At 48.9% G+C, this 22,567-nt stretch overlaps 1 protein-coding gene across 1 annotated transcript in view; it reads right to left on the bottom strand.

Moving 5' to 3' along the window:
* The window catches only part of LOC102452998 (uncharacterized), a 69,400-nt gene that overhangs the window by 587 nt on the left and 46,246 nt on the right, over positions 1 to 22,567 (bottom strand). The window contains exons 11-19 of the mRNA XM_075924635.2: positions 21,481 to 21,696; positions 19,960 to 20,106; positions 13,247 to 13,405; positions 12,505 to 12,616; positions 12,101 to 12,207; positions 5,896 to 6,000; positions 2,343 to 2,483; positions 1,493 to 1,577; positions 1,083 to 1,203 (exon numbers count right to left, since the gene is read on the bottom strand). Of these exons, the coding sequence (XP_075780750.2) occupies positions 1,083 to 1,203; positions 1,493 to 1,577; positions 2,343 to 2,483; positions 5,896 to 6,000; positions 12,101 to 12,207; positions 12,505 to 12,616; positions 13,247 to 13,405; positions 19,960 to 20,106; positions 21,481 to 21,696 (1,193 nt within the window). The remainder of the gene's footprint in view (positions 1 to 1,082; positions 1,204 to 1,492; positions 1,578 to 2,342; positions 2,484 to 5,895; positions 6,001 to 12,100; positions 12,208 to 12,504; positions 12,617 to 13,246; positions 13,406 to 19,959; positions 20,107 to 21,480; positions 21,697 to 22,567) is intronic.

Raw genomic sequence — 22,567 nt, 5'->3', positions numbered from 1 at the left:
TGTGTGAAACTACTACAGGACAGTTGATAGCTGCAGAAACCAATGCTGAGGGCCAGGACTGCCTCCAAAGAAGCTAGCAGTGGACAGGGAAAGAGCGAGGAATATGTGGAATCAACACATTGAACAGCTGCTTCCAGTGGTGAGGCTGAGTCCCACCCAGCCATAACGTGAAACTACTTCTGGCAGGTGAAAGCTACTAAAGAGGTGATGCCACAGTTATGCTGCCTGAATTGAATCCTTCATATAATGTATGGGCCCAAGCTGGTGCAAGGACATTCGACTGATATCTCCTTGTGTCCATGTGAATGAAAGTAGCGCATGTATTACACACGCTGCTGCAGGAAATAGGCAGAGTGCACAGGAATGCATTACTGAGACAGCATGTTCTTATGACTGTATTTGATTTGCAGCAGTGGGAGTGGAACGTAACACACCAGATGGACGCTTTCCCTTCCATGTTTGAGCAGAGCCCTGCTCTCCAGCCACCCAAATGTAACACAATTTGCAGAAGGACTGCGGTTCTCAGCACTTCTCACAATCTGGTCTTCAACACAGAGATGAGTCAGCATGTACATTTAACATAATAATTTAATAACATAATCTGCACTTACCAAGCAGTATTATTATTGCTCATTTTTCACTGAGGCCCAGGGAAGTGTTACTTGAAGTGAGAGTCGGTGACAGAGGTAAGTATAGAAGTCAGGAGTCCAGATCTTCAGTCCCCTACTTTATGCATTAACCTAGTGCACCTGACCCTACAGTGCTTTGCCCTTTGCATATTAGTCATTGCAGCTGTACAAAGTGAGTGTAAAGTGCTACTCAAATCCCACCCACTGTATCTGAATGCAAGATGCAAGACAGTGAAGAATCATCCCCAGTGCTTTGCTCTGGTAAAAACTTTTCTCCGATCACACTCCAAATCCTGTCTGCTTTCAATTTGTCTGAAACTTCTGACCAAATCAGTACGTACTGAAAACAAAACAACCACCTCATTTGTTAGAGTTTTAACCTTCAGCCCTCTCACCAGGAGAGCCAGACTATCCACTCACTGACCCATTCAGGTCACCTCAGAGGATACTTACTTTTCTACTTTTACTACCGTACCATCTGGAAAAACCGTTTCCTCCAGCCCGCCATCACAGAAGCGTTTCACTGTCTGATCTGGGAACACAATTTCTTTGGTGCCATCGGGGTGGTGTTTTTCTGTAGAAAATACAACATGTTCATTCACAACACATGGGGGTGAGGAGGGAACTTTTTAGATGATAACTTAGTAAAACTTGTAAAGAATAAATAATGATAAGCATCTAAATGGTGCTTTTACGTCTGCAGATCTCAAAACAAATATCCATTATCCTAATTTTATAGATGGGGAATCCAAGGGAGAGAGAGGCAAAGTGAATAGTCTCAGTCCCCCTGAGGTAGAGTCAGGCAGTTTTTTATAAGAAGACACACCTGCAAAAGTAGTTCAAAGTTATGAGCTATCACATACCTATCTGATTGTTAGGGAACTGCAGCACCTCCAAGCCATTTGGATAAGTGGTATGGGTTGTCTGTGCATCTGCATAATAATAAATCTGCAAGGGCAGTAAAAAGTTTGCATTTTGTTTAAGATATTTTAACAGTGGGATATCGTGATAGCAATAGGTTTTAAAAAGTATCTTGTAGAGAAATTATTTTGAATTAACTTAGGATATTTGGAAAGCACATAAGTTATTGCATTTATATTCCAACTCCTCCTGCTCCTCCTTCCCTCACATATAGGATGTGTCAAGATCTTGCTTCTTTCTTCTCTACAACATACAATGGAGTTGCTGATTGTCTTCCTTGCCCACTGGATCCTTTCTCTTGCTCCCCTTTGCACTTCTAATGAAGTATAAAATTCTCATCCTATCTTCAAGAGCCTGCTCAACTCCAGCCCACATTACATTATTATTTCCTGTTGGTATTATGGTAGCACCTGGAGGAGAGGACCCCAATGTGGTGACACCATACAAAAGTATAATAAAGAGACATTCCCTGCCCCAAGGAGCCATGTCTCACACTTTGATTTGTATCATGGTTTCCATTTCCTCTGGTTGCACCAAAGATGCCAGCATCAGAGTTCTGTTCATTCCATCCTCTAGCTCTGTCTTGGCTTCTTTCCACTCTTCCACCTGTTTGAGGGGTAGACTCAGTAGCCCAATTCACCAAACCACCCTGCTTCTCCTTCAAACCCCTACTAAAAACTCTGTTCTTCAACTGTGTCCGCAAGCCATGAGGTTTTGTAATACTAATAGATCTGCATAAAATATTGAAATGCTTTTTTCTTAAACAAAAAGAAAAGACAAGTGTTGACATACCACTCTCTGATCCGGCATGATCTTCTTTACGTCTCCATTGAAAAAAGTAACCACCGTCATCCTTTTATCAGCACTGATCTCTTTCTTGGTACCGTTGCGGAAAGTAATGATTCGACGTCCATCAGTAAGCACCTCTTCTACCTTTAAAGACACAAAATACCCCACACAAGACAAACAAAATAGGACAAACACCCCTCTCAGCGGCAGCAATGCAGCTTCAGTGGTTAGTAACACTGAGGTGATGTAACTGAAATGAGAGTTTGTCACTAAATATATTAACACAGGGACCTTGGCTATGCTGCAGCCCTTCAGAGCTTATTGCTACAGCATGGGTAGGTAATTCCTACCTCACCTGTGTGCCAACAGAGATATAAAAATTGTCTTACTCTAACTCTCCCTTCTCATCCCCTCCCACCCCCCCAAATATGCTGGCTTTGTTTCGTGGCAAGCTGGTCAGATTGCTATTTCCTCTCATTCAGTCTGAGTTTCAGAGCATGGGCAAACACTATGATTTCAATGAAGAACAACATAATTCTGCAGCTACTCAGTCGAAGTGAGCTAAGATTCCTGACTGAGACAATCTAGTTAGCCTGCAGATATCTCCACACAAGCCAGAACAAACTGAGCACCCCACCAAGATCTGGGTGGAGAGGACCTAAATGATTCGATCTGATAAGATGGCATATGGTGGTGACATATGGAGACGGCAATTTTATTTCCAAATAATGGGATCTCATTAAAAGCACTACAGCTCTACAGAAGCTCATTTTGGTGGATGCAGAAAGCCTCTGGGAAATCACCCAAGACCTCTTGACAGCGAACACATCACCAGTGTACTCTTCTGCAGCTGATGCATTTGTCAGATGAGACCTGCTGTCTAGCGGAACCTCTAGTTAACCCAAGCAGGCTTTGCTGGAGTCACTAGGCAGCTGCTTCTGGGCAGGTTGCATTGATTTACATAACAGAATCCATTCCATGAAATCCCAGTGGAGAAGGCAGTCAAAATAGCTGTGCCTTAACACTGCCATATGGCTCTAGTGTCATAAAACATTCCTCATGGGAAAGGAAAGTTATGCACTGAGAGAGGAAGAAAACAAAACATTTGAGAATTAGGGCTTCTCAAAACAGGTCCTGCAAAGGATACTTAGGACAATATTTCATTGTAACGCAAATGTGTTCAAAGATTCCAGAATAATAATTGACAATTAATATGAAGAACACTGAAACAAGAAGTATTGTTATCAAGAGGTCCAAGTGTATTAGGGTGAGTGTCAATGTCTCCACCTTTAATGCCATAACACCTCCTTCTACCTCCTCTCTAGCTCCCCACCCCAAAGAAGCCTAGAACAACTCCTGATTGTATTAGTTGAACAGGGGGATGAGAATGCCTAATCTTTTCATGACTGTTTTCCTTTCCAGATGCAGAACTACAGGTCCTGCATTCTCTAAGAAGGAACAAGGAGAAGTTATCAGAGCCCATCTCAATAATAACTGCAAAGAGTTGGGGGTCTCTGACCAGTATCCACTGGCCAGGCAGTGTTTCCCATTAAAACAAACAGCATTAATTTGTACTCACACTAGTAGTATTAGCAAAAAGGCCAACAACTGAATGGACATAAGGAATGAGCTAATGTCTCATGCAGAAGAGCCGATTTTCCGAAGTGCCAGGGGCGCTCAACCTCCAGCTCTGCCACCACTCTACCCTTTCCCCCAAGGATCCATCCATGTTCTTCCCCACCCCTTCTCCACCTCTTCCTCCACATCCATGCCCCTGCCCTGGCCCTGCCTCTTCCCCCCTGACCTCTTCCCCCACAGTTCTGCCCCTGAAAGCACTGCATTGTCACTCCTCTCCTCTCCCTCCTGGTGCCTCCTGAATGCCGCAAGACAGCTTGTGACGGACCCGGTGGGGTCCGCACTCGAACCCGCGGGGGAACCCCCCCCCCCCCGCAGTGGGAAAAGTGGCCGTCGCAGCAGGTGAATGCACCGGCGCGGCGGCGCTGGGGTCCGGACGCCCCGCAGCGCCGGCTGGAGCCGGGAGCAGGAGGCGGGGCCGAACACGAGCGGCCAGGAAGCGGCTGCCCCTGCCGCCCCGGCTGATGCTCCCGTGGAGGACCCGGGAGTACGCCGGGGCAGCTGCGAAGGGAGAGGAGCAGGGGGGCGGAGCTTACCGTCCCGACGTCATCCCTCGGGGACCATAAAGGCCGGGAGCGTCCCGGCAAGAGGGGGAAGAGTGCAGCGGCAGGCGCCCTGGCGTCCAGGAGCACCAAACCCCCAGCCCTTGGGGCAACCCGGAGAGACGGGCTCGGCAGCTGGCGGCTCGCCCTGGGACGCGCTTGACGACTTCGGCGGGGTGAGTGATCCCAACCTTGTTCCGCCAGCGGAGCAAGGCAGGGGGGAGTGGAAGGAGTCCGAGGCGGGACCCTTTTGGCGCCCGTGGGTGGACGAGTTGAGGGCCACAGCCCCGTCCGCCATGGAGGGCGACTACAGGTCGCCGACCTCCGCTTAGGGCCTCGGGCTGGGACCCGGAGGTGAGGGAGGGCCCGGGTCCCCCACTCCCTTCCCTCCACAACAGCCCTCTTCTCCCCATCCAAACCGAGAGAGGGGGAGAGGCTGACAAAGGGGCCGCCGAGCCCCCTCAGTCCCTTGGGGGCTGAGGGGTGATCGCCCCCGCAACCAGAAGCCACTACTAGGACCCCGGCAGGGGAGGCTGAAGAGCCAAGTACAGACGGTGGGTTAGCTGGGCCCCGTCCCCACCCCGGACAAGGCCGTGATCGGCTGGGGGGGGGGGCGAGGTGCTCGCACCCGTAAAAACCCGTCACACAGCTGATTGCAGTGAGTGGAAGGTGTGAGGAGGGACTGGGAGGCACTAATCTATGGGCCCATCAGTTAGTGGGAAGCGCTGGCGGATGGGGAGGAGCTGATAGCCAGTGGTACTCAGCACCCTCCAGTTTTTCACTATAGATGCTCTGGGTCTGGAGCACCCATGGAATCGGCCTACGCTCCTATGATCTCATACATTAAGGCCTGGTCTGTGCAAGGAAACCGACCCAGAGCTGACAATGGGTCTCCCATACATTAGTGCTGAAAACAAAGTTTAACAGGGCAAGCCTGTTTGTAGCAATGTTACACAGGAGATGGGTGGAGCCTGGGTTCAAATCTCACCCACACTTCCTATCATGGCATTGGGGTGAGTGCTGCCCAGTCCACGTGACCAGGTAAACTCCACACTGAGGTAGCCCTGGTTCATCTGTAGGTGACAGGTGTCATTATCTCCAGTTAATAAATGGGGTAACTGAAGCAGATGGAATAAGTGACTTGCCAAAGGTCACTTGGTGAATCAGTGGGGAAGCTGGGAATAGAATCCAGCTGTCTGGATTGCAAGCTCATCAGTTAATCAAATTTCCCATAATATACCTTTTTACTTTCCTGTGGATAAGTGAAGCTTTACTTACAAAACATTATCTAGACTCCTCTGTAATGGTAATTCATGGTCACATCAGGGGTTCTACCAGTTTTCCGTTTTGTTCCCGTACATCTGCCCTAGGTTTCTTACCTTGCCATCTGCATACTCTATTTTTTCTCGCACCACCTCACTGCTTTTTTTGTTTTCTTTGTAGAGCAAAGATCTTCTAGATAATGTTGATTTTGGAGGAGAATGCTATGGAAACATTACAGTCCCTGTTATAGTCTTACACAAACATGGAGTTTTGCTAATATTTTTGTTAGTCTTAATCAACTCTTCCAAAAATATGGTAATCAGGAGAAAACTACTATGGGAGACAAGCACTGTAAAGAAAGGTGAGACAGGGCCCTGTTTTCATTTACACAGAGGACCTTTCAGACTGCTCTGGCAGCATAAAGTGGTCTTAAGTTATATTTACACCCACATTGAAAACGGCTCCCAGTCCCTTAGAGCCATCAGGCCCGAAGGGTACATCTACACAGCAGGAGAAAACTCGAATAAAGATACACTTCAACTATATCAATTGCATAGCTGAAGTCAAAATAGCTTAATTCAGCTTTTGGTGCTGTCTACACAGCAGGAAGTTGAAGGAAGAGCACTCTTCCTTCGACTTCCCTTACTCCTTGTGAAATGAGGGTTACAGGAGTCGGAGTAACATCCTCCAGTTTGACATTATTTCGAAATAAAGACTTGTAGTGTAGATGTGCACTATGTTATTTCAGAATAACGTAAGTTATTCCAAAATAATACTGCTGTGTAGATATAGCCTAACTGAGAATCAGGCCCACAATGTCTAGATCCATCCTGACCCAATATAATCTACAGTCATGGAGTGTCAGTGCTTTGATCTGGAGGCGGAAATCCAATGGAACACTTAAGTCTTTCCCCTGGCACGGTAATGAGCCATTCAGGTGATCAACACAAGAGGGAAGCAGACATCTGCAGACAGTTTTAGATGTGAGAGTGAGCCAGGACCCATAATCACCAGCCCCATCTGGGACCTTGGGCCTCTTAGTGCCAGCTGGCAAGGGAGTTACAAGATTAGCCTGATACTGATCTGCATGCTCTAGTTCACCAAAGAAAACCACGTGAGGTCTCAGACAAAAGCTGGAGTCACACTGCTCATTGATATTGTTGTGAAATGTCTGTGTACAGACACTAACTATGTAAGGAGTCAGGTATCTACGCTCAAAATATGTTCTCAGATTCTGTATTATAGCAGAGGTGAGTAAATATTTTCCTGTCAGAAAAAAAAATTAATCACCCACTTCTCTGCTGTATGTAAATTAAGCATCATATATTAACACAATGGAGATACACAGGAAGTCAATGGGAAGATGTGAAATCAACAGGGAAGAAGCACACAGGAAAAACAAGTGATGCTTGCTGAGTGTACCCATCTCAGAGTAAAAGCAATGAATTTTGTGGATATAGATGGAAGGCAAAAGGCAGTAACCTGCACTCAGGATATAAACAGGTTGTTTACAATCACAAAAGCAGGACCGTGACCAGCCTTGGTTGAAAAAACTGCAAAAAGTTTCAGGCGAGACAAATTAGGCAGGTTAACCTACTAGGTAAGTTTAGTCTCTAGAAAGCATGCCATGGTTTTGTTTGATAGATCTCCCTGTTGTTTCCATAACCCTTATTCACTATTTCTTGAACCTTTGATAATGAACTTACTGTTGTTCCCAGTACACATAAAATTCAGTGCTGCAGTATTAAACAAGGGCTGATCGTGAGCTGAATCATACAAGCTGATGGTACATGCTGCTCCCCTGGTAATTCTGGGAGCATTTGGGGAGAAGGTCCTGAAGGCTACAGGGAAACACTTCATAGAGGGTCAGGGTCTTGAGTGCTCCTATTGCAAGCAAAGGAAGGACTGGTATAGCCCAGAGGAGAGGGCTTGGGTGTCTAACAGGCTGGAGGTATCAGGCTGCTGACATCCAGTTAAGCACAAGCAATCTCCCTCTCACTGCCCTCCTGCCAACATAAGGGCCTCCCTTACCTTTTGCATTATGTGTGCTTCATCACAGTGGCATTTTCCACAATGGTTCCTGATTCCTTGTGAATTTAACTGTCATCCATTCCCCATTTCATGCAGATTTCCTAACTGTGAGCCAAAACACTCAGGAGTAACGGCATTGCTCAAGAGGGTTTTTCTTGTGCAAGAAGGGGCAGTGTAGACACTCCTTCTGGTGCAAGAGCCTCTTCTGCCAAAATGGTGGCTCATTAGGTATGCAAATGAGGCTCGGCGATATTCCACGCTTAGCCTCATTTGCATACTTCTCGTGCAAGAAGCCGCGAGTGTAGACATAGCCAAGAGGTTCCTCTGTTGCCTGTCTAGGTATGGCAAGATATCACCAAAGGATCAGAGTGCTGCTTTTGCAGCAAAGCCTCGTGGAGCACAACAGCAATGACAGAAAAAACACCATGAAGCGCTCTGAAGTCAACAGTGGCAACTAAAATGTAGTTAAAAATGTAGTTTTGCTAAAGCTTCGCACTGGAGCTCTGAGCAGCCCCAAGTCTTGCAGAGAGAACAATCCCTCTTTCTACTCACACAAGAACAGAAGCATTTTCATCATGCAATGGGAGGCAAGGCCTTTCAGAAGCCTGATTTAATATTAAGCCATGAAAAAGTATGATATAGTACACTGTCTCTCAAGCTGTGGGTCAGAACCACAAAGTGGGTCATGACCCCCTTTGAAGGGGGTTGCCAGGGCTGGCTTAGACTGCTGGGATCAGGGGTTGAACCCCAAACCCCACTGCCCAGGGCCAGGGCCAAAGCCAAAGCACAGGGGCTTCAGCTAGACAACAGGACTCCGTTGCAGGTCCCATCTTGGAAGCGGTGCAGGACTAAAGCTTTGCCTCCCCCCAAACATGGGGCAATGGGGCTTGATTGAGATTAGGCTTTGGTGCCCATCCTGGGGTCATGAAGCAGTGTTCCCTCTAACTTTTTATGCAGACATCATCTTCATAATGGTGCACACAAAATTCATTCTGCACATGGACAATTTGTGGTGGGGGTGGGGCTGAGAGGTTTGGAGTGTTGGAGGGGGCTCAGGTTTGCGGTGCAGGGCGGGGCGGAGGGTTCTGACTGGGGGTATGGCTCTAGGGTGGGGCCAGGGATGAGGGGTTGGAGGGAGGGGGCTCAGAGCTGGGGCAGAGGCTTAGAGTGAGGACTGCAGAAGAGGGGTTTGCAGTGTGGGAGGAGGTTCAGGGCTGATTCAGAGGACTGTGGTGTGGGGGGTTGAGGACTGTGGCTGAGGGTACAGGCTCTGGGGTAGGTTCATGTACAGGCTCCCCTGGGAGAGAGGGTTCCTCCAAGCTCTTTCTCACAGCAGCCACTATGAGCCAGGGGAGTGCACCCCCACCCCAGCCATGGCAACTCAAAGCTGGGGACAGAGAAGGACATCTGTCTGCAAGCTGCTGTGTCATTTCCCTAGCTGTGGCAGCTCTGTGCTGGGAGAGAGGTTTCTTTGTGTGGCAGTGTTCCCAGTAAGTTGTGTGCTTGTGCAAACACTCAGGAGATATTCCAGTGCCACTCAGCTGATTACAAGAGTGTCCACAGCTAGGGCTGTGTTTCTATGGGTGGTGCACATTCATACATGTCTTGGTGCACATAAAATTTATTCCACACATGGATGGAAAAAAAATCACACCTGGATGGAAAAGATTAGCGGGAACATTGGAGGTAGTCCTGAGCTTCTGCACAGAGCTAGTTAGGCAGATGTGCAGCCATGCAACTCAGAGAGAACACAGTCATGAAATCATTTTTATTACCAGGAGGGGGTCCCGGTGCAATGAAGTTTGAGAACCTCTGGTCTCATGGCTAGGAAAGAAGGATGAAATGGAGGGATCTGTTTTCCCAGTTGTATTTATTTTGCTTGCATTGATGAAACATGTCAGCAAACAGTTGCATGGCTGGAGTTATGGGTGTTGAAGATCATTATGGTAACAAGTACCTATGATTAGCTCAAACCTTTGCTCTAGCATCCCGTACTGCATAAGGACCTTCTGCTGGTGTTTTTCTGGGACCTGAGATCATGCTGTTTCTCAGAGAGTATGTCTACACTACAAAGTTAATTCGAACTAACAGACGTTAGTTTGAATTAACTTTGATAGGCGCTACACTAGCGCTCCGCTAGTTCGAACTTAATTCGAACTAGCGGAGAGCTTAGTTCGAACTAGGTAAACCTCATTCCACGAGGACTAAGCCTAGTTCGAACTTACTAGTTCGAATTAAGGGCTGTGTAGCCCCTTAATTCGAACTAGTGGGAGGCTAGCCCTCCCCAGCTTTCCCTGGTGGCCACTCTGGCCAACACTAGGGAAACTCTATTGCCCCCCTCCCGGCCCCAGACCCCTTAAAGGGGCACGGGCTGGCTACGGTGCCCGTGCCAGGTGCAAGCCTGCCAGCACCCAGCCAGCAGACCCTGCATCTGGCACGGCTTGAGCCAGCCACCCGATGCCCCCCAGCCCTCCCCCTCTTCCCGGGACCAGGCTGGCAGCTCCCGGGAGCTTGCCCAGGACCGCAAGAGGCGGGCACCCGCCTGGTCCAGTGCAGACATCGTGGACCTCGTCCACGACCTCCGCACTAGGCACAGGAAAGCGGCCGTCTAGGGCAGGAGAGCTGCCAGCCTGGCCATCCAGGAGCAGGTTTGCATGAAAATCAAGGGGGTCCACTGAGACCCCCGACCCTGAGCCCTGAGCTTAGAATGGCCGTACTGGGTCAGACCAAAGGTCCATCTAGCCCAGTAGCCTGTCTGCCGACAGCGGCCAACACTAGGGACCCTGGAGGGGATGGACCAAAGACAGTGACCAAGCCATTTGTCTCGTGCCATCCCTCTCCAGCTTTCCACAAACTTCGGGCAGGGACACCACTCCTACTCCCTGGCTAATACCACTCCGTGGACCCAACCTCCATGACTTGATCTCACTTCTCTTTAAACTCTGTTCTAGTTCTAGCCTTCACAGCCTCCTGCAGCAAGGAGTTCCACAGGTTGACTATTTGCTTTGTGAAGAAGAACTTTCTGTTATTAGTTTGAAGCCTGCTACCCATTCCTTTCCTTTGGTGTCCTCTAGTCCTTCTATTATGGGAACTAATGAAGAACTTTTCTGTATGCACCCTCTCCACCCCACTCATGCTTTTATAGACCTCTCTCATATCCCCCTCCATCTCCTCTTTTCTAAGCTGAAAAGTCCAAGTCTCTTTAGCCTCTCTTCATATGGGACCTGTTCCAAACCCCTGATCATTTTAGTTGCCCTCCCCTCTCCCACCCTCTCTCTTCCCCTCTCCCACCTCCTTTTCCCAGTCTCCCCCAGTTTTGTTCAATAAAGAGAGATTCTATTTTTGAACACAATTGTCCTTTATTTTGTACATCAGGAAGGGGGGCTAGGGAGGGGTAAGTGGAAGGAGGTGAGGGAGGAATGGGGTACTAGCCCCCGATGGGGAGGACTGGGCTGGCTCTGCGGGCTTCTGGGGGTGGAAGCTCTCCTGCAGCCCCCCAATTGTCCCCTCTCCCCAGATGGCAGCCTGCGGCAAGTGCAGCCGGTCTGATGGCCGAGTGCTGTGATGTGCCCAGTGTGGGTACTCCGGGCAATCCAAGCCAGGACTGCTTTGCAAGCGGGGCACCCCTGAGAACTGTCTGTCCGGGGTGGGGGTCAGGTCCCTTTAAACAGCCCTCGGCTAGCCTGAGACAGCAGCTCCACGCTCTAAGTCCTACTCTGATGCCCTGCCGGCACTGCTTCCGGCCATCCTTAACTCGGATTCAGGGTCCACTCTGTGTGGACATGCTAGTTCGAATTAGCAAAACGCTAATTCGAACTAGTTTTTTAGTCTGGATGCGTTAGTTCGAATTAGCTTAGTTCGAATTAACTAATTCGAACTAAGTTAGTTCGAATTAGCGCTGTAGTGTAGACGTACCCCTAGAGAGTATCACCAAGTCTATTTGATCCCAAAGTTTAAGTGACGTTTGAGTCCTTGTAAGGTGTAAATTTTCTTTCTCCTGTGTCAAGATGAAAATTTTAAGTGGTAACATAAACCTGCTTAAGATACATGTTATAAAGGGCTATATTTACAGAGAAACATACTTTGTAAGATGTCACCACAGCATATTTTTAAGTACAATGGGCAGCAACAGATGGGAGGGAAAATGAAGCAGACTGAATACTGGTCCCACTGAGGACAATGGTAATTTTGCCAGTGGCTGAAATGGGGCTAGGAGTTAGCTCCGTGTCTGTGAAAGTGGATGTATAAATCTTGCTGGATGATGAAATATTTCTATATGCACAAACATACCTGTGGTTCCTCATTGTTACTGTAGGACGTTGAGTTACACACATCATGGTTCTGGCTGCGAAAGAGGACTGTGTCCTCTGAACTGCCTGAGGTGGATGAATATCTGCCTACACAATAGGGGCGGGGGAAGGAAAAACAACAGAATCAAAAGATCTGTGCAGGCCCACGGAAGTGCTCAATCATAAAACTGCCACGGGGTTGTTTCAGAGTCCATTTTTAAAATGCTGACTTTCAGATTCATATAACATATTACTCATTGCGGCCATAATATCATTCCTGTTGATAGCAACACTAGGTGCTGCCTTCTCTCCTAGGGCATAAAGAAGCTGTAGGCTCCTCTGCAGACACTGCTGGCAGCTGGAAATTCCCACAAATCATAGCCTTAGAAATACAGGGACTCTCACCTTTTGTATAAGATGAGTTGGTTTCCTTTGGCACATTCAGGTGTGAGACAGGAGGGACAGGTGACTTCCTGCTATAGATTCTTTGTTTATCATGAGATGATTGATGCATAACCTAAAACCAAATGACAAGTTTTAGACAAATATACAGTTATACCATCTTTGTGAATTGGCAGTTCTCAATGTATGAATGGTCAAATATGAACTCCTCCTGGGCTGAGAAGAAATGAAGCTTGTGCCATAAATAACCAATACAGAATCTACAATTTATTTCTGTATAACTGTCTACTCTCCTCCTAACAAAAACATATAGCTTAGACTGTGAACTCTTTGGGACAGCATGTATCAATGGATCCAGGATCCCAATCAGGGCCTCTGAGCAATACCATAATATGAACAGTAATTAATAACATGCAGAATAGTCTGCACTATTAGGGCATGTCTACACAAGAGGGCTAAAGGCGAAATAAACTACACAATTTCAACTAAGTCAATTGCATAACTGAAGTCGAAGTATCTTAACTCGGCTTTTGGTGCTGTCTACATAGCAGAAATCCTTCGATTTCCTTTATGCCTCATAAAATGAGGGTTACAGGAATCAGAATAAGAAGTTCTCCAGCTCGACATTATTTCAACATCATGTCGAAATAACTGCTTCTAGTGTAGGTGTGGACTACATTATTTCCGAATAAAGTCAATTATTCCAAAATAACACTGCTGTGTAGACAAACTCTTAGCTAGTTACCTTCTCTGGCTCAAATGGTGTTAATCTTCCATGATGGGGTGTTCTTCTGCCAGTGGGTGTTGAACTTCTGCTATGAAACTGATTAGATGGTGTCTTTTCTCGGGCTTCCCTTGTTACTGATTTCAAAGACTCCATCCTTTCCACTTTACTTTTCATTGCCTGAAATGCATTCAATATTTTTGCATTAAACAGACACTGTTATGTTAAAAAGAAACATCACATGGAATCATTCTGTAAAAGCAGCAAAAACGTATTTCAAAACTTTTAGAATTAAAAAAATAATTTGTTACTATTTTTGCGGTTTGTTTACTTTTCACATATAGCTCTCTGCTTGGAAAATGGAAATGGACAAGTCACTTTCACTTTTGTTTCTAAGCAGTTTCATTTTCCAGTCCTTGTAAAGCTGGAACAACCCTGGTGAAAGGATGCAATCACAATAGCAGGATGTTCACTTATTAAGCACTTATAAATTCATACGGTGACATATGGCCCTACTGAAGTTAATGGCAAAACTCTCATTGATGTCACTGGGTTCAAGATTTAACTTCCAGTTTTTAGGGCCAGAAGGAACCACAACAATCACCTTGGCTACGTCTAGACTGGCATGATTTTCCAGAAATACTTTTAACGGAAAAGTTTTTCCGTTAAAAGTATTTCCTCAAAAGCGCGTCTAGATTGGCCCCAGAGTTATCGTTATAACGATGCACTTTTGCGCAAAAACGCGTGTTCATTGGCGGGACGCTTCTGCGCAAAAGCAGAAGCCCGGAACCATTTTGCAGAGGGCAAAAGGGCACCAGGACTTTCCGGGGGCGGGGGCTGGATCTCCTTTGAGACACGTGCTTAAAGGGATCTCCCTGGCCAGCCGTTTATCTCCTACTGCGAGCTATAGGACCCCTTGCAGGGACTGACAGCCGTAGCAGTTTTGGTGGTTGCCCTCTGCCTTTTTGGTCACCACTGCCTTTTGTCACCTAGTGCCTTTGCTTGGTTTTTTTTTATCGTCCTTATTTTTTCTGCCATGGGTGGCCATGTGCCTGCTCTGGCCCCTGCCGGCCATTTTGGAGTGCCTGCAGCTGGTGCTCCAGGCTGCTGCCCTCCTGTTCCAGGACATGGAGACGCAGATCGCTTTGGACTCCCTCACCACAGAGGCCATGGTGTCCCTGTGGCATCCCCACCCCAGCATGGAGAGGCCACTGTGGAGACTGGACACCAGTACGGGCTGGTGGGACCGGCTGGTCCTGGGGCAATGGGACGACCAGCAATGGCTCCGGAACTTTTGCACGTGAAAGCGAATGTTCCTGGACCTGTGTGCCTGGCTTGCCCGTGTGCTCCAGAGAACCACCACCCGGCTGCGGGCACCCATCCCCGTCGACAAGAGGGTCACCATCACACTATGGAAGCTGGCCACCCCGGACAGCTACCGATCGGTGGCACACCAGTTCAGGGTGGGCAGATCCACCATCAGTGTCGTCGTGATGGAGGTAAGTCCCAGGGGGAGTGGGGAGTGGAGTGTGTTGTACGCCATGCCCAGGGGCAGCCAAGACTCCAGGCTGGGTTACACAGGGGTTTGGGCCGTCCCTCCCTTGCACAGGACTGCTGATGGGGGCAGGGAGGGGGGACCGTGGGGCGAGGGGGCCCTGGTGTGTGTGTGTGTGTGTGAGAACACAGAATGCATCACGGGGGGGGGGAAGGGGGGGCAATGGAGCACACACTCACCCTGCCTTATGTGATGTGTTCTCCTGTGTTTCTCTGCACCCTCCTGCAGGTCGTCTACGCCATCAACGATGTCCTACTGCCAAGAGTCATCCGCCTGTGCGATGTGGACACTACCGTGGCCGGCTTCGCTGCCCTCGGGTTCCCCAACTGCGGGGAAGCCCTGGATGCAACCCACATCCCTGTCTGGGCCCCGGAGCATCGAGCAGCCCATTTCATGAACCGGAAGGGGTACTGCTCGATTGTCCTCCAGGCCCTCGTGGACCACCGTGGCCGCTTCTTAGACGTTTATGCGGGCTGGTCGGGCAGGGCACACGACTCCCGCATCCTCAGGAACTCCCTCCTGTTTTGCAGGCGGGAGGCGGGCACCTACTTCCCCCGATGGGAGTTGACTGTCGGGGATGTGCCTATGCCCATATGTGTCGTCGGGGACGCGGACTACTCCCTACTGCCCTGGCTAATGTGGCCCTACATGGGGCGGCCGGACCAGAACCGGGCCCGGTTCAACGACCGCCTCAACCGGGCCTGCAATCATGTGGAGTGCACCTTCGGCCACTTGAAAGTCCGCTTCCGTTGTTTGCTCACCCGTCTCAAGATCGGTGAGCGGAATGCCACGGAGGTAGTGGCTGCGTGCTGCGTGCTCCACAATCTAGTGGAGCGGAGTGGGGAGGCCTTCCTCCCTGCATGGTTGGCAGCCGAGGGCCAGGGCTATGAACAGCCCACACAGCTGCCATCCGCCTGGTGCACCAGGTGCATCCAGGAGGCCCTAATGGACATGTTCGCCCAGGCCCCATAGTAGGGTCGCCTCGGTCTCCCTTGACAACTCCCTCCCATCCCTCCCCTTCCCCCTCCCCTCCCCTTACCTCCCAATAAACACCAAACACAAGTTTTGTTTTGAACAGAAAAAACGTGTATGTTTTTATTTACAAGGGGGAGAGGCGGAGGAGAAATTGAACTGGGAGGGGGAGGAGCTACTCCTCGGAGGGGTGGCCCTGCGAGCGCTCCTGAGGGGGCAGACCTGCACATGGGGGGCAGACCGCATCGGGGCAGGCTGCACAGGGAGGTAGGCAGGAGGGGCAGGAGGAGCAGGAGCGGCAGGAGCAGGAGGGGCCATTGCAGGAGGGGACAGGGGCACTGCTGGGGGAGGGATGGCGGGGCATGGGGCAAGGCCATGCCATAATGGATGGCATGGGCTATGTGGGTGGTGAGGGTGGTGATCGAATCTGCCATGCAGACGCACTAGGCCTGGAAGGCACCCCAGGCCTCCTGGCGCCATTGCAGGTCCGCCTCCACGCGTCAAGTGATGGCTGCCTTGACGTGCTCAACAGCCTGCACATGGTGCCGAAGGAGCTGGTCCCGGTGGCGGAGCCGCTGCCTCGGTGGTTGGGCGGCTGGGGATGCTGCTGCTTCTGCAGGACTTGAGGGTCCCCGGCTTGTGCTTGGTCCCGCTGCAGGGAAGAGAAGAAAGGATGGGTCAGTCAGGCAGCCTGGCCACTGTCCCCACACCTCATGCCCTCCACCCCTGAGCCCAGGTGACACCACAGTAGTGTGGCTTGGGCCCACTCGGTTACCCCCTTTCCCCGAGTGTTGTAAGTTTGCATACAGGAGCGCCCCTGGAGTAGGGTCCTCCTCCATGTATTGTAACCACCGGTCTGTGTCCTGGCCCTGTGGGGGGTGGGAGGGTGCTTGTGTTGTGTTCACCTGTGGAACTCCTTGCCAGTGGAGGCTGTGAGGCTTTGGGCTAATCAATGGTGTTTGATAAATCCCCACATAGTGCCTGGGAGCACATCTGGCAGATGTGGTCTGGGCTCTCAGATCCCCATTGCGTGGGATATCTCCTGGATGGAACCAGAGTTGACTGGGGAGTGGACCATCCTTGCAGCAAAACTCAGGCGGCCCTAGAGCCGGCCTGAGCACTTCCTCCTCTCCTCCTCCCGTTAGCCCTCACACATGTAGCCCAGGGATATGTGTGGCTCCAGTGGGGACTTCCCTCGGGGAGCCAGCCAAGGCACCGGGAGCAGGCGAGGGGCTCAGTGGGGGCCACGCTCACAGGGCTGTGATGTTGTGGTTTTCCCACGAGCAACTGGCTGTGCCTCACAGCCAGTCATGGGACAGTGTGCCGTTCTGCGTGCTGCACCCTTGCGGAGGTGCGGGCTCTGGCCTGAGTCCCTGGGACTCTGGCTGGTTCCAGCCAGCATCCACCCTTTCCCCCCTGATGCTGCCAGATGTGTGTGAGCAGCACGGTCCCAGGCGTGCCCTGCAGCTGCCTGCCGTGGCCACATCCCACTCAGTCACCAGGCTGCATGTGGTTGCACGTGCTGCTTCCTACCTAAGGCTACACAGCATGCAGCTCACGCGGCCTGAGTGATATGCCGTCCCCCCTCCCCGCCCTTGTGAGTGCAAAGTGTAACACTCACCGGTGGATCCTTCCCCGGCCTCGGAGGATGTATGGGAGACATCAGGACTGCCGGAGGGGGCCTGCAGGATGGCAGTGCTGGCCTCGTCCTCCGACGCAATGCTGTCTCCTTCCCCCGCCTCGGTGGTCCTGGTGACGGGGGGGGAGGGGCGCATGCTGCTGTCCACAGAGACATCTGGTGCCTCTGGTACTGGCTGGCCCAGGATAGTGTGGAGCCCTTGCTAATGGGGGCAGGTGTCGGCTCCTGCCCCCTGGCCCTTGCTGGCCCGGATGTAGCCCAGGCGCAGTTCTTTTACCTTAGCCTGGACTTCCTCCAGGGTCTGGGCTGCATGGCCCTGCTGGGCGAGCGCCTGGGCCATGCGGGAAAAGAGCTCTGCGTTCCGGCACTGGGAGCGGGTGTCGTGCAGGGCCTCCTTCCCTCCTGCCAGAGGTCCAGGAGGGCTTCCAGCTCCCCCGGGGCCAGGACGGGGCCCTTCTTTTTCTGGCCCTGGGGGCCTCCTGCACTGGGGGTGCGGGTGGCTGATCCCCACCTGGAGCTGCCATCGTGCTTGGGGGGGTGTCTGCTGGAAGGCAGGGGCCACGTGGCAGAGCTGTGGCCAGAGGGCTCCTGCCTTGTGACCTCAGCAGCCTGCGTCTGCTTTAAGGAGGCTCGGGTTACCAGGAAGTCCGAGAGCTGATTGTGGCTACGGAGCCTCCGAGTGTCCACTCGGGGCTTTTTCCGTTTAGCCTGCTTTTGCGCAAAACGTCTTAGCTGCCTGCCTACACTTGCCCTTTTGCGCAAAAACATTTCCACAACAGGGCTTTTTCCCGAACAGGAATGTCAAAGCATTTGTGCACGAAGCACTGATTTCAGACAGTAGAACGTCAGTGCTTTTGCGCAAAATCAAGCAGCCAGTGTAGACAGCTGGCAAGTTTTTGCGCAAAAGCGGCCGCTTTTGTGCAAAATCTTGCCAGTCTAGACGCAGCCCTTAGGTAAAACTTTTCAAAAAGCACTTACATGACTTTGGAGCCGAAGACCCATTTTCAAAAGTGGCACAGGCATTTAAAAGCTAAAATCCCCCTGATTTTCAATGAGACTCAGAAGCAGTGGTAGTCCATTGGGCCCCTAAGAAGAAATATTTCTCCCTCCCTACCTGACAACATATAACAAAAAGTGAATGGGGGCCCTCTTGAGCTGTTTGCAGTCCTATACAACTGCTTATGCCTAGCACTGGATCTGATGCTAGTCTCTTTTGAAAATGGGACGTAGGCTGGTTAAGTCTCCTAGGCACTTCTGAAAATTTTAGCCCTCATCTGACCTTGTACATAATACTGAACATTACAATTTCACCTAGTAATTCCAGTATCAAACTCATAATTTCTAGCTGACAAACATTCAATCTAGTCCACCACATTCAAAAGTAGGGAAATGACAAGCTAATAGTTCACACACACTATAAATGCTGCCCCCTTTTATGTCCGTGTACATTATACAATACAATCTTCATTCATATGATCACATTTTACTTGACAAATCATGCAGTATAGAATTTTAAGAGTTTTCCTAAAATTTTCAGGCCAAACCCTGCCATTTCTTGTCATGTTGACTGGGCAGGCAAATGAGGTAATTGCTGCATCTACTGTGAGAAGTAGCTTCTGTGCATCCCTAGATGTTAGAAGTTAATTTGTGTCATGAGATCATTAACTGCAAAGAGACAGGAGGACTCTCAGTTCATCTGACTGACAAGGCACAGATTTAAGCTAGGGATAAAGAAAAGGCAGGAGGATTATTATTCAGAATGCTCAAATGGAGACAAAACAAAAAGTTACAACTTGAAGCTGGGAAGAGGAAAATTCTAATTACATCTGTAGGAAAAAATTCCTAAAGTGAGATGTATCAGACAATGATGTAATCCAGCCTCAGAAAAACAGCCAAAGGGCTATCAATATGAGCCCAGTGATGCACTCATGGTCAAATGGGAGTTTTGTCATTGATTTAACTGGAAGTAGGAGTAGGTATTATGGGCAAAATTGGAGCTTCATACCGAAAGCCAAATTCTGTGTGTGTGTGCGCGCGTGCGTGCGCGTGCATGCACACGTGCAAGACCTGAAACAGTGAAAATACTGGATTTCAGCTTTGCAGAAAGGTCATATAAGGAGACTCCACACCCTCTCATGTACCATGGTGTAGTTCTCCATGGCGTCTCTCTCTTTAGAGTCAGAGAAATTTGAGGGAAGAGGAGGCTGGAAGAGTGAGTGGGGCAAGGCTACTGGATCCTCATCCTGTGGAAATTCCAGGGCCAAAACCATGCACTGAGGTAGGGTTCACAGGACATTGTGGTAAGTACAAATAGGCAATTCAGTTAGGTTTAGAATAGGAAACAGATGACTGTCTCACACCAGTACCAGTACAGTGGCCTAGAAGAATGCAAGGAAAACTTTACTGCACGATATTAGTGCAGAATGACAGCTTGTGGCCACATAGAAAAGGTGACCCTACATAACTAAATACATTTTGGTCCCAGAAATCATTCTCTCAGACAAGGCTCATATTTTTAAACTGTGGAAATGTGACTGTCCGCAATAAGGGCCCATGTTTTAGTCATACTTTCATAGTCACATTTCCGGGGGGTTGTTTCTCCACTGGCGTTTTCCTCCCCACTGGAGTGGTACTGCGACTCTTAGGGTTACCTCGCAATGGCCTTTCTTCCAGGTTAGCCACAGATGATGTCCCTCTCAAAATAGCTTCAGAAACCTAATGGAGAATTTATGATAAAAAAAACCAATGATTTATCTTTCGCTTGTAACAGAACCAGTCACTTCATTTTGTATCTGGTGAAAAAACCCAACCAACCCTTCGCCTTTTCTGAGGTAACAGGGAAGTATGACCTAATTACACAGGTAGCTCCTATTCAGCCAGCTTGGCCACACAGGGTGTGTGTGGAGGACCAGGTTGCACCGATTTCCCCATAAGCAAAGAGATTAACACCAAATGGAACTCCCTCATGATTAGGTGCCCAGCGCTGGAAAATTTAATGCTGTGGTTCTCAACTGGTGGTCCATGGTGACTTTTTCGGTGGTCCACAGGAACATTGTCCAAAGTCACACAGCATGGGCAGGCACCAAAAATCTGTTAGTAAAAAATAAATTTCAAACCAAAATGTTCGTTGTCTACTCTTTTTTATCATCTCTCAAAAAGGAGGTGGTTCACGAAAATGTTTTGATTGCCCTGGTGGTCCATGGACTGAAATGAGTTGAGAACCACTGACTTAATGGCTCTGAATGGGAGATAAACCAGAATCATCCTACGTTTATACACAAAGAACTAGATTCCACATCTGGCTGAATTATGTTCCTCTGAGCCTGGAGCTAGCCAGGGACAGGATGGTGCCCAGCATAAGTTACAGCAGCCTCAGGGTCATGTTCCATACTATGCCTCTATGGCAGCCCACAGGGAATACAGGGATAAGTTTGAATTAAGATATGCAACTCCAGCTATGTTAATTGCATAGCTGGAGTCAATGTACCTTTATTTGAACTTTGTCACCATCACAACAACAGGAGGTTGATGGGAGAAACGCTCTGACCCACTTCCCTTACTCCTCGCGAGAAGTAGGAGTACCAGTGCCAACCAGAGCACCTTCAGCATTTGATTTTGTGGGTCCTTACTAGACCCACTAATTCAAATGCCAGAAGATTGATCTCTGAAGTATCAATCTGCAGGTAAATACAGATGTGGCCTTAAATACTGGAGCCCCAAGCTTTACAGTTCTTTTGCACCACCAGAGAAGGCCAAAGCAGAGGCCAGAATCTAGATCAAAATGTCTGGTCTATTTGGCCTTCCCTCACTCTTGCTTTGATTGTGACTGTTGCACAGTTTTCTGCCAATGATTCCAGGAATCTTGTAAAGAAGGACTTAGTTGTTGTCATTTACAAAGGGAAGGATGGCCCATTGGTTAGGGTACTAGTCTAGGACTATTATTTTCCTGAGAACAATTGTCTAAGAGGGAGAGAGAGTATGCACTTGCATTCCTGATTCTGAAGAAATCTTAAAACTTTGAATTGCTCTGTCATTAGTACACCAGAAATTTCTATTGTTTAATCACACAGAAAATACATCCTTCAGTACCGGAGTTTCTGATTTTCTGCTTATGAAATCCACAGCTCCAGGATTTTTTTCTGCTTTCAGCCTCTGGTGCTCTGAAACTCTGAGCTCCTCTTGAAGCTCTAGGTTCTGTTTGGTCAGAATCTCAATTTGACTTTTTAGCTTGCCATGGGCAGCGTGCCAGTGGGACTCATTTCTCCTGAAATCCTCCTGGAGCCTTGCAATCTGCTGTTTTAACATCTGTTATTAGAGAAAGGCATATAACATCAATGCACCATTCCAGATGAGGAAAGCACATCTTATGCAAGCAGAAAGACACCTGAAATCTGTTGTTTTGCCTAGAGCGTTACTGAAACTTTTCATTGTGACATAAACACACACAAAACAAAATCACACAAGATCTACCAAAATACATAGCAATAAACAGAGCAAAATAAAAACCCATGCTGGAGAAGAGCCAAAGAAAGGGGCTAAGAAAAAGGAGTAGCTACAATATTTAAGGTTTACTGAAAGCATCTGCAGTACTAAGATATTCAGCCACAAAGGGCTGATTTTCAGAATTGCTGAACATCCAGCACAAATGAATTCAATGGTTGCAGGTGATCAATACCTTTCAAAAACGAGGCCCCAAACATTCCAATCATCAAGAAGCATCTTACTGTGTTTGCATTAAAAAAAAAAAAAAAAAGAGAAAGAGAGATTTTTTTTAAATGGCTTGGACAGATGGAACAATCTGACTGATTCAGGTTCTCCATAAGCCCAGAACACCTACCACTCTCAATGACAGCAATGATGACAAATCAAGCCTGTATGTCTGTCTAAAATGCATGCTGTAGCTCAGGTTGACCTCCTGCATATGAAAGGCTATAGAACCTCACCTCGTAATCTCTGTATGAAGCCCAAGTTTGGGCTTCATACAGAGATTACTAAGTGAGGTGCTGTGGCCTCTGGTGTGCAGGTCAGCCTAAATCAGTAGTTCTCAAACTTTTGTACTGGTGATCCCTTTCACAGAGCAAGCCCCTGAGTGCAGTGCCCCTGCTAGAAATTAAAAACACTTTTTAATATATTCAACACCATTTAAAATGCTGGAGGCAAAGCAGGGTTTGGAGTG

Source organism: Pelodiscus sinensis, chromosome 3 (assembly GCF_052426305.1).
Source record: "Pelodiscus sinensis isolate ZL-2025 chromosome 3, ASM5242630v1, whole genome shotgun sequence".
Taxonomy (NCBI): Eukaryota; Metazoa; Chordata; order Testudines; family Trionychidae; genus Pelodiscus; species Pelodiscus sinensis.
This window is presented reverse-complemented; position numbering and strand designations above follow the sequence as displayed.